Here is a 16,729-nt window from a genome sequence, read left to right on the forward strand (position 1 = left end):
AACAGACAACATAATGAAAGTGTGGACAAACCTGCAAAAATGTCCCTGTTCTTAGAGAAATGTGTTTTTTACAAAATATAGTTTTGCCAGAACAGAAAAAAATGGTTCCGTTGTCAGAGTCAGCATCAGTTTAGGATTTGTGTTACAGCGTTCGGCTTGTTGTGCATGACGACTTATTTTACACACAACCTATTTATTGATTACACTCAACAGAACCTCTGAGGAGAAATTTCAACCCACTCTGGTGTATACTCTATGTTGCGCATCATACAGAGTCCCAGATTAGACACATGCCGTCACGCAAAGAGTGAAAGAACAGCGCAAACTGTGCTGTACCTCACTTCTTAAAACTGATGCTAAAAAGCAAATAAATACGATGTGCCACTTGGTTTTCAGGTTTATGAACCAGTTTAACGTGGGCTGAGCTGTGTACTGCACAGAACACCACTGAAATTCATGATCTTATTCATATCCTTTTTTTAAATTTTTTTTAGCTACTATTGATTCACAAAATAAATATAATTTCATTCGACTTGTGCACCAAAAGAACATGTTGTAATCGTTAAGATGTGCGCCTCACAGTTCTATTTGGCTGCAATATCACATCATGCAACAAAAAACGGGTGTTAGAAACCAAACACATTTGTACAAGACTGTTTAGCTTGATGCATACTGGCACAATCAAAAAGGCGCACTCGGTCAAAACACAAAGACCAAAACCATACATCTATTCTATATAATTACATATTGTTTTGGTTTGCCACCCTCAAATGTTTAATAAAGTACAGTTTACGTCAAGACAACCAACCTGCGCTGCACTGAGGAGGTGTGTTCGATAGATGGAAACCACTTCTCTGTGTTGCCTCTCAGCATCCTAAATGAACCGAGAGAGAGAAAACACAAGATTATTGCTTCACTATAGAAAGGCAGTGACATCACCCAGTTTAAACTTCAGCCAAAACATGTTGCCTAATGTATTAGATAATAAGTCGACAATGATGCACACACACAAGTTACTGTTATCTTCCATGACTTGTTTCTCAAGGCAAAAGATGACCTTATTCAAATACCGTATTTTCGACACTAAAAGGCGCACCTTCAATGAATGGCCTATTTTGTAATTTTTCTCATATTTTGGACGCACCGGATTATAAAACGCAATCTACAATGCATCCACTGGATGGAGCTATGCCCAAGGAAAGGCAAACAGAAGGATCAGATGTCAGTAAAATGTAGGAGACTGGACTGTCTCAGAAGTGTTTGTTATTTATTCCTTTGTTGTGTATTCACAAATGAGGAAATCACTAAATAAATTCTGTAGGGGGGCTACAAATTTATTTTGTGATTTCCTCGCTTGATTTTCTGTTTTGATGCATTATTTTCAATTTTTGTAGTTTCATTGAAGGAATCCTTAATTTACGTTTTTCGGAGGCGGTCATGAACGCCTCTCGAGTTGAACGAAAGAAGAACAGGCACGGACAAAGACGGACAAAGACGTACCTGTATTTGTTGAGACTGTGAAAACCATAATAAAGTGTGCCTTTAAAAAAAAAAAAAAAAAAAAAAAAACACCACCACAGCTGTCCGTTTTTCAGAGCTGCAACAAAAGCTTATTTAATAAAGCAGTGACACAGTTCACTGAACCAACAGCAAGTTATAACATTGACTCATTAACGTTGAACTCTCTTGCCGCTATTCTATTTCTGTGTTCTATTGCATGTCTCCAGCAAGGAGCCATATTGGGGTCGACATATTACCATAATGACCAAACACAAGGCACACCGGATTTTAAGGCGTGCTGTGAGCTTTTAAGAAAATGGACGACTTTTCGGTGCGCCTTATAGTGCGGAAAATACGGTATGTGCCAAGACCTCTCAATTCAACTTAACTGTATTTATAGAGCACTTTCAAACAGTCATCGCTGCATACAAAGTGCTGTACATGGAGCAACTAACATATACAACAGTAAAGCAACAAATCGGTAACAAAGACCGGGTCTTGTGTGCGACATGAATCCACTCACAGCCAGCTGCTGCTGTAGGTTCTTGATCTGGGCTTGGAGGGTGTCGATGTGCTGCATCTGCCTTTTGTTCGGGGAGTTGCTGGTGTACGCCAGCTGGGACAAACCATTCAGAGCTTGCTTCAGCCGCTCCACGTCCGTCAGCAATTCCGTGATCTGACCCAAGCAGAAGCATGAGGAAAATGTATTCACCGCATGACCACACAGCACACAACAAAAAAAAAAAGGACAAAGCGTATGCGAGTCAGTGCAATGATTGTTTTAAAATGACGGCATGCAAATGAGGAAGCTGAGTAAGGCTCCGTGATCACTGATGACTGATTTCATCGTTACCTTCTTGTCTTTGGCTTCAGTCAGCTGAGATGATGTCTGAATCCTTCTCTGAAGATCACCAATGGTGCTGAGTGACTCATCATAGCGTTCTTTCAGCTCCCGAATTTCTCGTTCGATGGCCTGTCCCTTCTCATGAACAGCTTCCATCTCCCTCCTGGCCTTGCTCTCCCCCTCCCTCGCCTGAGTCGCCTCATGGTGTACCGCTTTGCATTCCTCTGTTAAACTCAACAGCTTGTTGGTCAAGTTGGTAGCTTCCTCCTCGAGATGCTGCTTCTCCTTCTTCATCTGGGCCATATGACCTTCCTTGAAGCGAAGATCTTCGAGAGCTTGAGTGGCTTGAAGAAGTTCAGATTGTAGGGCCGAAACGTCCTCGGCCCTCTGGCCGCTATTCTCCTGCTCTTCTCTGAGTCCCATTCGAAGCTCAGCGACTTCCGTCTCCAGGGCTTCACTGGCCTTGGTGTGCTTCTGCAACAGAGATGCCTGTTCTCTGTGGAGTTCCTGAACTTCCTTCTGCAGGGCACAAACCTTCTGGGCCTCCACCTGCTCAGTCTCTCGTGCTTTCTTGCAATCCGCCTGGGCTTGCTGCATGGTGTCGTGAAGGGCCTTGAGCTCCGTGTCATAGGTTGCAATGCGTGTCAGCTCCGATTTTAGACGGTCCTGGAGATTCTGGATTTGAGTGTTGCACAGGGCATTCCGGTCTTCAAGCTCAGCTTTCTGAAGATTGACCTCCTTGTGCTTCTGCTCCACATCGTTTAACTTGAGAGCCATCGCCTCATATCGGCCCTTGAACTCTTCCTCATCTCCCTTGCGCTTCTCACCGGTGACGAGAGCAGTGTCAAGTCTTTGTTGAACAGATTTGATCTCAACTTTCAGTTTCTCTTTCTCCAGTTTGTTATTCTCTCTTTCAGACTTCTCCCTGTTATACTTCTCTTCCATTTCCAACAGTTTAACCTTCAACTCCTTGACTTGGGTATTGTAGGAGTTTTCTTTTTCCTCAACGGCTGTCAGTGGGACAAATTTGGACTGAATAGCCTCCATGATGGTATCGAGTTCTTTCTTTTGGGCTTGCAGTTCTTGTGTCAGCTTCACATTTTCCTCCTGGGCCAACGCATGCATCGCCGACAGTTGGTTTGCTCTATTCTCTGCCTGCACCACGGCGGCGCCCATCTTTTCAGTCATACATTTGTGATCCTTCACGCTCATATAGTCATTTTTCATCTCTAACAGAACCTTTTCCAACTTTTCATGTAACTTGGCGTTTCCTTCCTTCACGTTCTTTAATTCCTCTCGAACTTCCTTCTCCGTGGACTCCAAATTCAAATTCTCAGACTTGACACTCTCTAACGTGGAGGTTAACTCTATCTTCAGTTGCTCATGCTCTTGTCTCGGCACATAGTCTCCCTCCAGGTTCAGTTTCAAAGTCTGACTCTGTGCTGTCAGCTGGGCACACCACTTTTCTCTGTCATCACACTTACTCTGTAAAAGTTCAAATGTCTTCATCACGTCAGCATTCTGAGTTTTCAAGGCTTTCATTTCACTCTGCTGTTTCTCTGCGGCACCTTGCAGATTGTTAATATTCTCCTGAAGCGTCACTTTCTCGGTGTTAAGCAGTTGGACTTGTGCCTCTGCTTTGCCACAACGTTCGCTGGCTTCCACGAGTTTGTCCTCCAGCTCCTCCACAGCCGATAGCATTCTCATTCGAGCTTCCTCATGTTCCTGGATTGGGATGAAGTCGACCTCAAGCCTGCTATTCAACTCCTCCAGCTTCTCTTGCAGTATCTCCCGCTCTTCCTCACTCTCCTCCATCTCATGAATAAGTGCCTGGCTTTTTGCAGTGACATCATGTAGTTTTTTCTTCAACGAGATGTTTTGCTCTTCCAGGGCAGCCTGAATCTTTTGTTGTTCCTCAGTGGGCACAGTCCCTGCTCCTGCTCCTCCCTGAGTCGGATGATCTAGCTTCCGATGGAGTTCCGCCACCTCTTCCAGAACACGATCGTAGTCGTCTCGGAGCTCAGTAAGCTGACGTTCCTTTTCATCTACTGCATTCGTCAGTAAGTTTTTCATGTTGTCAAATTTCTCGGCCGGTACCATGCTGCCCTGCTTAGATTGAGCTCCCTTCAGCTGTGTCTCCATTGCGAGGACAGTTTCCGAAAGTTCATCTCTCTCTGCAGTCACAGCTCCGAGCTCTTCATTTAACCGTTCAGCTTCAGTTGCCAGCTGGCTCTCACTGTTCTTGTACTCCTCCAATGCCTTCTCACTCTGTTTAAGACGATTGCGAACCCGACCCACTTCAGCTGAAGCCCCCTCATACTTGGCTTTGATATCCTGAAGCTGAGCACGAAGCTCTTCCGTGGCCTGGCCTCCCAAGTGTTCCTTCACCGCAACCACATGGGCCTGCAGCTGTTTAACTTTGCATTCCGACTCAAGCATCCTCTTCTGGACGTCCCCCAAGGCATCCTCGAGTTCTTGAACTTGCTGGTCAGCCTGTTTCTGGATGAGATCTCTGTTCTGAACCAGTTCTTGGCACTCTCGATTTTTTCTGCTCAGAGCTGAGTGAAGCCGCACCCTCTCCTCCTCGGTTACTTGTTGTTTTCTTCTGAGCATCTCAAGCTCATGCCGAAGAATTTCAAGATCACCAGAGAGACCCTTCTCTAATGGTCTGGACAGTGAACGAGACATTGCTGGATTCTGGAGTTTCTGACGGGAAAAGTGAGAAACACAGGATTGAGAGTAAGACAAACTAACAAGGCACTTGTTGGTTTTAGGACATGTTACGGAACTAACATATCAATTGCAAGTAACAGATTTAGATTTGTTTTCAGGCAGATTCATTTTTCAAAATGATCTTCCGACAATAAGTTCTCATCACTACATGCTAATGGTGACCACAACCTTGGAAACACATTGGCAGTTGTTTAAATCAGCTTAGCTTACCTGATCCGAATCCAGGCTATAAGCTTGCTTGACCAATATGTTCTCTTTTCCTGTTAAACAGTGAAAATGTAATTAACACAATGCAAATGAATATCAATTTGGTGATCATTTTTCGATTGTAATAATAGCTTATTTTCATGAAAGATCATTCGACCTTTGATCACTGACTGTCCAGAGTAGTCCCCCTGCAAATACAAAGAACAACACGTTTTGAATATGTGACCAATATGTAAAAAAATTAAAAAAAAAGATGACACAACAATAGAACATCTATCTGAGATAAATACACTTCAACAATTTCCGACAAGGAGGTATCAAAATGATCTGTATACATCCACAGACCATAGTGCTTTTGAGCTGGACCTTGACAGTCTCCAAGCCTCGTGACCCTTCTCGTTCGTTGGCACTAAGTAACACCTTTAATTGCTCCTTCTGATACAATGAAAAGAACAACAAAAAAAGAACAAACAAGTTTAACAGGCGACCATATTCAGATTACCACTGATTTTTGCATGGGTACATGCAAATTAAGGTTACCATCATCAGCATCACTTAAAAATGCTGAATCAGAAACTCGAATAACCCGAATAGTACTGGCTGCAGTTTTATCAGAAGTGCACAGGTCATAATTAAAGGAAGAGCAAAACACGGCACTTGATAAGAAGAATATTCGTATTCTTTCCCTTCTGGCTTGGACCATGAAACTGTCATGCTAGGCGTATCTTTTATGCCTGGTGGTTGATTTGCGGCACAGTGGACGACTGGTTAGCACGTCGGCCTCACAGTGCAGAGGGGGAGGGTTCGATTCCGGCTTCCTGTGTGGAGTTTGCATGTTGATGTCTGTGGCTGTGTGGGTTTTCTCCAGGGACTCCGGTTTCCTCCCACATTCCAAAAACATGCATGGCAGGTTGATTTCGTCCATTTCAAACACTTCTTTTAGGCTCTTAATCAAATGGACGCACGGAGGGGCATCAAAATTAGATCTACATCCCACTTTATTACGTACTGTAAGTACTGTAGCTGCTTTTATGGGTACCAATAAAATGTTCTGTATTGACTTTAAGGGGACACTGGCCAAATAACAACTTGATTGGTAGTAATTATTTTAGATTGGAAAAGCACGAAAAATGTGAAAAATACACCTCTATATTGATTTATTGCATTTTTAGAGCAAAATGTTTTATTGCGTGAATTCATCCATATTGGGTACCCATCACTCACCGACTGTATTTGTTGATTTATTCAACTTGGCAATTCCAGTCCAAAAGATGAAAGTCAAACCAGCTGCTACAGCAATTGGTCATTCTATGAATTACGTTAACATGCCTCAAATGCACTGCAGGGCCCACTTCAAAGTAAAAGCCTTACAAAGCATCGATGTCCATGTCATTATTGGTGAAGCTATTATTTTTACGTTGCCCCATATCATGTTGGCAACTAGTTTCCGTAATGCATATAATGAAAATCGCTGTGGCTGCTTCGATTTGTTTCATGCCTGGAAACAGGTCAAGTGGCATCGCATTTTTTATCATTGGAAGGAAGATATCTCTCTGATGGCCTATTTGATTGTGTTGGGTGGTTGTGCGTGTATCACACGTGTGACGTCTCTATCTGGGTTATCCTGTCACATGTTTGATTAATATAGGAGCGCATGTGACATTTATTACAAAATGTGCATGAATATTCAACATTTTCGAGTTCATTACAAAAATATCAACTCCTGCAGTGAGGAAATAATCATGAAAAAAGTACCCCATCCTTTTAGAATCTTATTTTTTTTTAATGTCATTCTGGCATGACATGTTTCACCATGTTGAACAGAATCTTTATTCCAAAATGGTTATTTTTGTTCACACTGTACCTCTTTGTGAGCGTCGTCTACTGTCTTCTTTTCCTGTAAATAAAAAACAAAAATGCCAGAGCCAATGAAAGATGATTGCTCTCTCAAAATGTCTAAAACTGATAGCTAGTATGCTAACCTAGAATTTTCTTACTCTCAGAGTAAGACATGATGAGTCCCCAGTTCCCACGCACTTAATGATTGTCATGAAAAGAAAAGGTGATGCAAAACAGTGGTAAAGAATGCCCCTGTCCCAGCTCTTTGGAATGTGTTGCAGGCATCAAATTCAAAACAATCCAATCAAGTTTGCCAGTTTGAACATTTAAATATCTTGTCTTTGTAGTGTATTCACTTGAAGGTTAAAAAGGATTTCGAATCATTGCATTCCATTTTTATGTTTTACTCAACATCCCAACTTCACTTGAACTGAGATTTGTACATTCATTCATTCACATAGTTTGGTTTTTACCAGTCCTACATGCCCAACATGTACATGTTCTGACAAGCATTTACCTGTGTGAGCTGTTGTTGCAACAGGATGACTTTATCTAACAAGGCCCTCTGTTCCAATTGGTACTTCCTGAGACTTTCCTGCAAGGACTCGTTCTGCCTTTCTAGGTCCTAAAACACAAAGCCAGAAATAAAAAGTACTCACAACAACTTCAACCAAATCAAATATCGGTCATTTAGAAAGTAAAGTCAAATTACTCATATTATCGACAAGACTAACATGAGATATATTCATTTGCTGCCCGATCTGGTAATGCAACAACATGAATGAGAAAAGATTGTATTTACATGTATCATATGATCCCTTCTGTTAGCCTCCATGGTGTCCGAGCGCTCCACCGACTGCTGAGGAAAGGACATTTAAAAAAATGTAAATTTCTGAAATGATTTGAAATGTGACATGATTGCAGATGTGCAAAAACACATCAAAAACTAATTTTCCTGTTTTTAATGCAGAACTAGTGGCTCCTAAAATGAAGGGGGCTTAATATAGTAAGACGGTTTCACGCAGAATAAATTTGTGAGAAAATGTGTGCGAATATTGGGTGAGACCATAAAATGCCAGTAGCCTGAAAAATCAGAAAAAAAGCCTTGAACTATCAGTAGCATAAAACAATCATGAGAGTAATGAGTTAGATTTTTGAAGACCACATTACCTGTCTCCTCCACTGTTCTATTTTTGTTGCCTCTTTTTCTGTAAGGAGTACAACATATTTCAGAATTATTTTTTGCAAAGCCGAGAAGAAAAATAAACTAACTGCTAAACATGAAAAAATATCAGTTTGAACATCACAATATCTCATCATTATTAAACAATGGCATAGCTGTGTCCAAGAAAGACACAAAAGATGGAAATCTTACTCACCATAAAACATTTTATTCTGCATTAATAGAAATGATTTCAACATTCACTCATAAACTTCTACCTTTGTAGTTTATTTTCATACACAAGCATAATTCTGTTTTGGTTTTCTAGTCTATTTATGTTCATTTAGCAATGGCTAAAGTTAAGGCCGTGTAACAAAAAATTGTTTAAATCAGAAAATGGATTTTGATTTAAAAGATGTGAGTGCACAGAATCAAACCGAATCGTTGCATTTTCAAATATATTTAGAAATGTAATAAATAATCTTTTATTGGAGAGATGCACACCTGTAATGTATTTGCACAGTAGATAGAGGATAATTAAATTTTACAGATTTCTGGTCACAATGGAAAGTTTTTAAATTTTGTATGTCGTTCTCTTTTTTTTAATTTTTTTTCTTTTATCACAGTATAAAAACAACCAAACCGAACATGGGTGTATTAACTTCTTGTATTCATTATAAGTCTTGTTGGACACCAATGCTCTGCTTCTACAAACTGCATACATTCAAGAAATCTGACCTATTCCCACCTTTGCTGGCTTTCTCGAGGTAGCCTTTGACCAAATTAACAAGCTCTGGATTCTTGCTGAGACGAGCATAGTGGAACGCATCATGACCCAAGCTGTCCACGTCCTTCACATCAGCACCACTCTTTAACAACACCTCCACTGCATCTTTGCAGCTGTACTCGCAACCGAGAATGAGTGCTGTTCTAAGGGTGACGGGGGGGAGGAAAAAAAAGAGCTTCAGCAATAACATTTTAGTGAGAAGTATGACATGTTACCCGCCCCCCTCCCAACCAAACTCCTAAATGATATCTGCCTTGTTGTACTCCAGGCTATCAGCAGTAACAGTAACCTGAATACTTGTCTTGATATATTTTTGCCTGAAAACACGAATCAAGACCCTTTTGTCTGGTGTCATTATTATTGACAAGCATTATTTCACATGTCAGTATGAGCTCAGGCTTTCACAAAATGTCTATTCATGCAGGCAACTCGGACTCCTACTTTTTTTGTTTGTCCCGCACAGAGATATCAGCCCCTCGCTCAACAAGTAGCTGGCAGATGCGTGGATGACACATTTGGGTTGCAAGCACCAGAGGAGTCCTGCCATCCTAAAGAATACAGACATGACACACATTCACACACACACATCCAACAAGTGTTACGTAAATGCAGAGCAACAAAACAGGCTTTCACTTCCAAAACACAAAAGTCCATCAATTTGAGTATGCTATTTCAAGAGTACATTTTTTCCAGTGCTTTGTGCTGGTGACAGTGATAAACACGCAACGTGCATTTGAAGACAATGATTTGTTTGTTCTTAATGTTATGCTGTTATTTGTATTTTATATGTTTGATACAATTCCTATTTTTGAATAATTTAGATTTTCTTTGTATATTTGAGATATTTTTTGTTTTTACAAATGCTCAAGTTGTATGTGTTTTGTGCTGGTTCTTGGGGTTATTCAGTGGTCTAGGTTAGGCAATATATGGCAATTTGTCAAAATGCATTCCTTTTATAAAAAGATGTTCTTGAAGAAGATAAACATGAAATAAGGGGTCATGACGTCATGGCATTTTTCTAACCCTTCATCTTAGCCCTTGAAACAGAGGACTCATGGGGAGGGGTAAAACAGGGAAGGGCTACGGTGCCGTGAAAAAGAATTTGCCCCCTTCCTGATTTCTGTGTTTAGATATTTATCACACAAAGATTTCAGTTCATAAAACCCATTTTTATATCATAAAGGGACACCCCAGGGAAACAGAAAATGCAATTTAATCTATTTAGACACAAAGAAAAACCCAAACCTACCTGTCCTTATGTGAAAAAATAATTGCCCCCTGAACCTAATAATGGGTTGTGCCGCCCTTGGCAGCAATAACTAAAATCAAGCATTTGTGATAATTGCTGGTGAGTCATTCACAACGCTGTGGAGGGTTTTTGGCTGACTCTTCTTCGTAGAATTGCTTCAAGTCAGCCATATTGGAGAGTTTTCAAGCATAAACTGCCCACTTAAGGTCACACCACAGCATCTCAATTGGATTCAATCCGAACTTTGACTTGGCCACTTCAAAACCTTAATTTGGGGGGGCGGAGCGTTGCCACCCAGAAGTGGACTTGCTGGTGTGTTTTGAATCGTTGCCCTGCTGCATGATCCAAGAGAGCTTGAGTTTAATGGTGTAAACTGATTGTCGGACGTTCTCCTTCAGGATTTTCTGGTAGACAGCAGAATTAATTGGCCCATCAATCACAGCATGTTGTCCCTGTCCTGAGGTAGCAAAGCAGCCACAGACCATCACACTGCCACCGCCATGCTTCAAATGTTGGCATAATGTTCTTTTTATCAAATGCTGTGCCATTTTTATCCCAGACTTAACGGGCTGCACATCTTCCAAAATGTTTTGACACATCAGTCCACAGAATGTTTTTCCAAAAGTCTTGAGGCTCGTTCAGATGTCTTTTGGCAAATGTGTTCTTTTTGGACAGCAGTGGTTTTATCCTGGAAACGCTCATGGATGCCATTTTTGGTGAGCGTCTTTCTTATGTTAGAGTCGTGAACGCTGGCCTGAACTAAGGCCAGCAAGTTCTGGAGTTCTTTGGGTGGTGTTCTAGGTTCTTTTGCAACTTCCTGGATGAGTCGTCATCGCACTCTTGGAGTAATTTTAGCTGGTCGATCACTCCTGTTGCCACTGTTCCCAGTTTTATCCTTTTGTGGATAATGGCTGTGACAGAGGTTTGCTGAAGCCTCAGAGTCTTGGAAATGGCTTTGTAACATTTTCCAGGCTTATAGATTTCAATACCTCTTTCTAATTTCATTTCGAATTTAAAATTCTTCGGATCGTGGTATGATGGGTTTGTTTCTTGAGCGCTTGTAGGCTACCTCACTTTGTCTGACAGATTCTATATATGTGATTACCTGATTCAACAAATGTGGGGCTAGGCCTGTGAAAGTGAACTCATCTTTCCCACATTCTGTCGTCAGTCACAGTTTGTTTGTGATTTAAAAAGAGGGGGTGGGTGGGGGGACGCAATTACTTTCTCACTTAGGGAGTTGGATGTTTTTTTTTGTGCCTTAAATTAAATTCATATTTAGAAACTGAATTTTCTATTTCCTTGGCTAGTGTCTGTGTGATATTAAAATTGGTTTGATGAACTGAAACCTTTGTATGTGATAACGCAGAACACAGAAATCAGGAAGGGGGTAAATCCTATTTCACAGCACTGTATGGGGAAGAATTGTGAGTGAGCCCACAGTTTATAGTGTCAAATGAAGTGGAATTCTTACAAAATCACTGGCATTAACAGAAGCGCCACTGTCGCAGAGAAGTTTCACACTGGATGAGCAGCCTGCCATGACTGTGGAGAAAACAAAAGTCATCCAAGTCAGTCAACTATATTAACTACTAAGAAACACACATCCTTGAGTAATAGCTAAAATGCTCAACAAAAATAATATCTTTATGCTTATCATTGTTAAGTTAGTCCTTTAATGAGATGTATTTTGTTCTGAACAGTTAGCATTGTCTGCTAGAAGTGAGTTAATGCAGTTTGCAGGGTATAAACAGACAATGACACAGAACCTTACCAGCATCATGTAGAGCTGTTCTTCCTTGAAGGTCCACATTTCCAACTGGACAGTTATGCTAAAAAAGTAGAACACAAGCTTACTATAGCTAATAAAACACTACAACAACAATGCTTCATCTTGCACTTAAAAACAGTGGTGAACTTGCATTAATGACCATCTTGTACAGCAGGGGTGTCAAACTCATTTTTTTGTCACGGGCCACTTTGGAGTTACGGCTTCCCTCGGAGGGCCAATGTAAAATATCGTTATTTCTTGCCCATGATAATTTGACATTTCGGTACGGATTTCAGCAAGGATCATGAAAGTTGACACACATGATTTGCTCCCGTGGGCCACATAAAATGACGTGGCGGGCCGGATCTGGCCCCCGGGCCTTGACTGAAGTCTGGGTTCTCACAGATTAACGACTGCCGTCACAACAGCATCGGTCTCGACAGAACAGGTAAGTAATCTTGTGACTGTGAGCTACATCTGATTAATGCAAACCCCTCCATGAACCGTCACCTTACTGTGGTGGAGGGGTTTGTGTGTCCCAATGATCCTAGGGGCTAAGTTGTCTGGGGCCTCATGCCCCTGGCAGGGTCACCCATGGCAAACAGGTCCTAGGTGAGGGACCAGACAAAGCACGGCTCCAAAGACCCTTTATGATTTTGAGTTTCTGAGTTTCCCTTGCCCGGACGCGGGTCACCCGGGTCCCCTTCTGGAGCCAGGCCTGGAGGTGGGGCTCGTTGGCCCCTGGTGGGCGGGCCTACACCCATGGCGCCCGGCCGGGCTCTGCCCGAAAAGGCAATGTGGGTCCCCCTCCCCATGGGCTCACCTCCAATGGGAAGGGCCAAAGAGGTCGGGTGCAATGCGAGCTGGGCGGATGCCAAAGGCAAGGACCTTGGTGGTCCGATCCTCGGCTACAAAAGCTAGGTCTAGGGATGTGGACGTCACCTCTTTTGCAGGGAAGGAACCTGAGCTGGTGTGTGAAGCAGAGAAGTTCCGACTGGATATAATCAGACTTGCCTCCACACACAGCCTGGGCTCTGGTACCAGCTCCCTCGAGATGGGTTGGACTCTCTTTCACTCTGGAGAGGCTCAAAGTTGAGCCGCTTCTCCTCCACATTGAGAGGAGCCAGATGAGGTGGCTCGGGCATCTGATTAAGATGCCTCCTAGACGCCTCTCTGGTGAGGTGTTCCGGGCATGTCCCACCGTCTGAAGGCCCCGGGGATGACCCCGGATACTGGAGAGACTATGTCGCTCAGCTGGCCTGGGAATGCCTTAGGACACCCGGGAAGAGCTGGAACAAGTGGCTGGGGAGAGGGATGTCTAGGCTTCCCTGCTAAAACTGTTGCCCCCGCAACCCGACTCCGAAAAGTGTTAGAAGATGGATGGATGGATGGGTTACCAATAAAGCTACAGTGGTCGACCAAAAAGACCTTGATTTGTACTGATGTCCAAATTTGATTGAAATAAAAAAATAAATAAAACAGACAAAATGAGCAAAATTACAGAGTGCGCCTCCTGAATAAAGTCAACATGACTAAAACCATGTCTTTCTACATTTATGTCTGCCGTCCCACTATTGATCCACAATCCCACAGCTCAATCTCAAATCAAACCAGGGTCATGTGACTTTTGACTTTCAAAATACATTCTCACATTCCAGTAAATATAATTGAAATATTACATGAACTCAAATCTATTCAGCAGGGCTCGACAACGTGCCCAATATGCTCACAAATGCTCTCATTTTTTTCCAATGTATGCCAGTTAAAATTTCATCCAGTCACATAGCGCAAGTGTGTGTTTAAATGCTCCTACCAGAACAAAAAGTGAAGGCGCTTCAACTCTGTGCCCTGTCAGACTGCACACCTAAGCGTCAGGTTAAATACTTCCTGGCTTCCTGTAGAAATTAAATAAATATCGAAGTCTGGATGAGTACTTTGCCATCTTAATTGCCATCTAACTGAAACAGCTCTATTTTGTTTATCGAGAACGGCTTTCCATTCAGCTTGCTCCCAATCACTGAGGCGCTTACGACCTGCTGCGCATTTTGGCAACGGTGATTGCACGCTTATCTATTTTCAGTGGTACATGTGGAATTGTAAATGCTGTTGGGTACTATTACTGTTGTAAAACACATTATGCATATGGTCAGCTGGGTCTCCAAATATCAAGTGACCATTCGTTTAAAACGCGGAAAAGGATGTATTTGTTGCAGGCTGATCACTTGGATCAGTCTTTTCATAAAACAGGCAGATGCTTGTGATTGAATATTTGTATTATCGTTTATAATACACTCAACCTTTGTGGTTCAAAAGGATAGGGTCATAATGGGAACTATCACAGACTGGTACAACCAGGTTGATATACACTTTAGAAAGGAATGTGCTCAAAATACCTGCAATTAGGTTATTAAAATTAATTCATCCATTGATCGATCCATTTTCTATACATCTTATCTTCACTAGGGGCGCAGGTGTGCTGGAGCCTACCCTAGCCAACTGTGTAAGAGAGATGGGGTACACCCTCGACTGGTCGTCAGCCAATCGAAGGGTACGTAAAGACAAGCAAACATTGACACTCACAGTCACACCTTGGGACAATTAAGAGTCTTCAATTAAACTGCGGTTGGTGTTTTTGTGTAGGTGGAAAGAAGAATATGCAGAGAAAACCCACATAGGCGCAGAGAGAACATGCAAACTCTGCACTGGAAGCCGGAGCACAGATTGGAATCCACAACCTCAGACCTGTAAGGCAGATGTGCACAGCAATCATCCACCGAGTGGTTGTTATTAATAATAATTAATTGTAGTCATCTATGTGAAGACGCCTATCATGTTAGTGTTTTTGACCATAATGATCAACAATGACTTAATGAGGTAGGAAACAAATATATTCATCCATCCATTCATTATCTGATCCGCTTATCCTCAAGAGGGTCGTGGGCGTGCTGGAGTCTATCTCAGCTGTCTTGGGGCAGTAGGTGGGGTACACCTTGAACTGGGTACCTGCCTTTGTTGAAAAACAGGACATATTTCAAAGTGACAGTGCGGAAACCAAATTATGATTCAGTTACCGGTTTGGTCGGTAACATTTCAGAAAATAGTCAAGAAAAAAATGCCCATTACTGTTTTCCAATGTATAAGATGATGTCATGCCAACATTTTATTTGGGTTCTGTTTTCAGAGAGGTGTACAAATATCTGAGCATATTTACTGTTGGGAGGCTTTAAATTCCAAGCATTTGGACAACTCTAAATTAAACACGGTCCCTAAATGATGAATCAATTTTAAAAATAAGTCACTCAGTGACGGTGTGGATGTGGGTGTGAATGGTTATGTATCTCTGCTGTATATGTGCCCTGCGATGACCAGTTCAGAGTGTAGTGTGCCTTCCGCCCAAAGTCAGCTGGGACAGACTCCAGCAACTCCCCATGACCCTGTTCAGGATAAGCGGTGTTGAAAGTGGATGGATGGATGAATTCTAAAAACAATGATTGATTTATCATTGCACCCCTAAAATTGACAAACATTCACAGGAAATTGCAACGTCGACGAGCTCACACACTCACAGGAAGCCAGGACTTGAATGGCAATGGATGGACATACAGGTTTACTGTCCCTTCTGCATTATAATGGAAGTGCATTTAATTGTTCTTTCTTTCACAATATGTTGCTGGCAAAATAATATCAAGATAATAAGCTAGCCATTAGCACTCATGACTGTCTCTTGACCAAATGTACCATGCAAAAACCTCCACATTCACAAACATGCAAGAGCTCACAAACTGCTGACATTGTAAATAGAAAGTGTATTCCAATTTTGTAGCTGTTACAGAAAACTTGCCAAAAGCATCTATTTTTGCTGGTTGGCGGTGAAATGTGAGGCACCTTGCATGTCAAATTAGGTCAAGTGGGGCTATGATACTATGCATGCGCATTTCAGCCAGCAAATTTAGTCACCACAAGACATACTATTCCACTGTCGTGAAGAGGACCTGCTTATGACAGCCATCAGGTCAGAAGGAGGCCTAATGTTGCTGGGTAGTTTGCTCGTGAGCACAGACACCCTCCTATCCCATACGCACTATAAAAATCTTCTTCGCACTGGCAACAAGGGCCAAAATTGAGCATCATGATCAAATGACCATGGGGGAGGTGGGAATGGGTTTAGCAGGGGGAGATGATGTTCGAGCATCTCGGGGGGATATCCGACATGACAATGATGAAGTTAGACTGTGGTAGTTGAGACTGAGCACGCTGGCATCGTGCTGGTATGTCTGGGGCAATGACGGCACCCAGAATGGACGGCAGAGCTGTAAGGCTTGTCAACACTTTCGAAATCAACAGACATGACCTCTGTCAAATCACTGCCACGTGGGAAAGGGAGGTTTAGGAGGTGGCAGGGGGACATTTCTATGAGGGAACAATACTGCAGCTCTTTGTAAACACAAAGTAAATGCATTCAGCAAGCAGTGGCCATACGTGACAGTTATTTTTTCAAGAATTATTCAAAGGAGTTGAAAGGCCTCACTGTCAATCATAAACATTATAATATGCACAAAAAACACACAAATGATGTCAGCAGCCACATCAGATATGGCGCGTCCTACGATATATTTGCACAAAATGATCAATCCAGT

At 42.2% G+C, this 16,729-nt stretch overlaps 1 protein-coding gene across 10 annotated transcripts in view; it reads right to left on the reverse strand.

The window, feature by feature from the left end:
- uacab (uveal autoantigen with coiled-coil domains and ankyrin repeats b) overlaps nt 1-16,729 on the reverse strand; it is a 46,659-nt gene that overhangs the window by 2,459 nt on the left and 27,471 nt on the right. For 5 of the 10 annotated variants that reach the window (XM_019867333.1, XM_019867338.1, XM_019867332.1 and 2 more), the window contains 14 exons: nt 12,096-12,153; nt 11,796-11,866; nt 9,514-9,620; nt 9,034-9,215; nt 8,294-8,331; nt 7,926-7,982; nt 7,641-7,748; nt 7,149-7,181; nt 5,630-5,719; nt 5,442-5,472; nt 5,288-5,337; nt 2,354-5,050; nt 2,024-2,176; nt 809-874 (listed from right to left, as the gene is read on the reverse strand). In XM_019867333.1, the coding sequence (XP_019722892.1) occupies nt 809-874; nt 2,024-2,176; nt 2,354-5,050; nt 5,288-5,337; nt 5,442-5,472; nt 5,630-5,719; nt 7,149-7,181; nt 7,641-7,748; nt 7,926-7,982; nt 8,294-8,331; nt 9,034-9,215; nt 9,514-9,620; nt 11,796-11,866; nt 12,096-12,153 (3,741 nt within the window). Of the gene's footprint in view, nt 1-808; nt 875-1,843; nt 1,874-1,986; nt 2,177-2,353; nt 5,051-5,287; nt 5,338-5,441; nt 5,473-5,629; nt 5,720-7,148; nt 7,182-7,640; nt 7,749-7,925; nt 7,983-8,293; nt 8,332-9,033; nt 9,216-9,513; nt 9,621-11,795; nt 11,867-12,095; nt 12,154-13,905; nt 13,988-16,729 lie in introns of those variants that run through there. The other 5 variants (XM_019867342.1, XM_019867334.1, XM_019867341.1 and 2 more) reach the window with 5 other exon arrangements.

This window comes from Hippocampus comes, unplaced genomic scaffold (assembly GCF_001891065.2).
Source record: "Hippocampus comes isolate QL1 unplaced genomic scaffold, H_comes_QL1_v1.1 scaffold2, whole genome shotgun sequence".
NCBI lineage: Eukaryota > Metazoa > Chordata > Actinopteri > Syngnathiformes > Syngnathidae > Hippocampus > Hippocampus comes.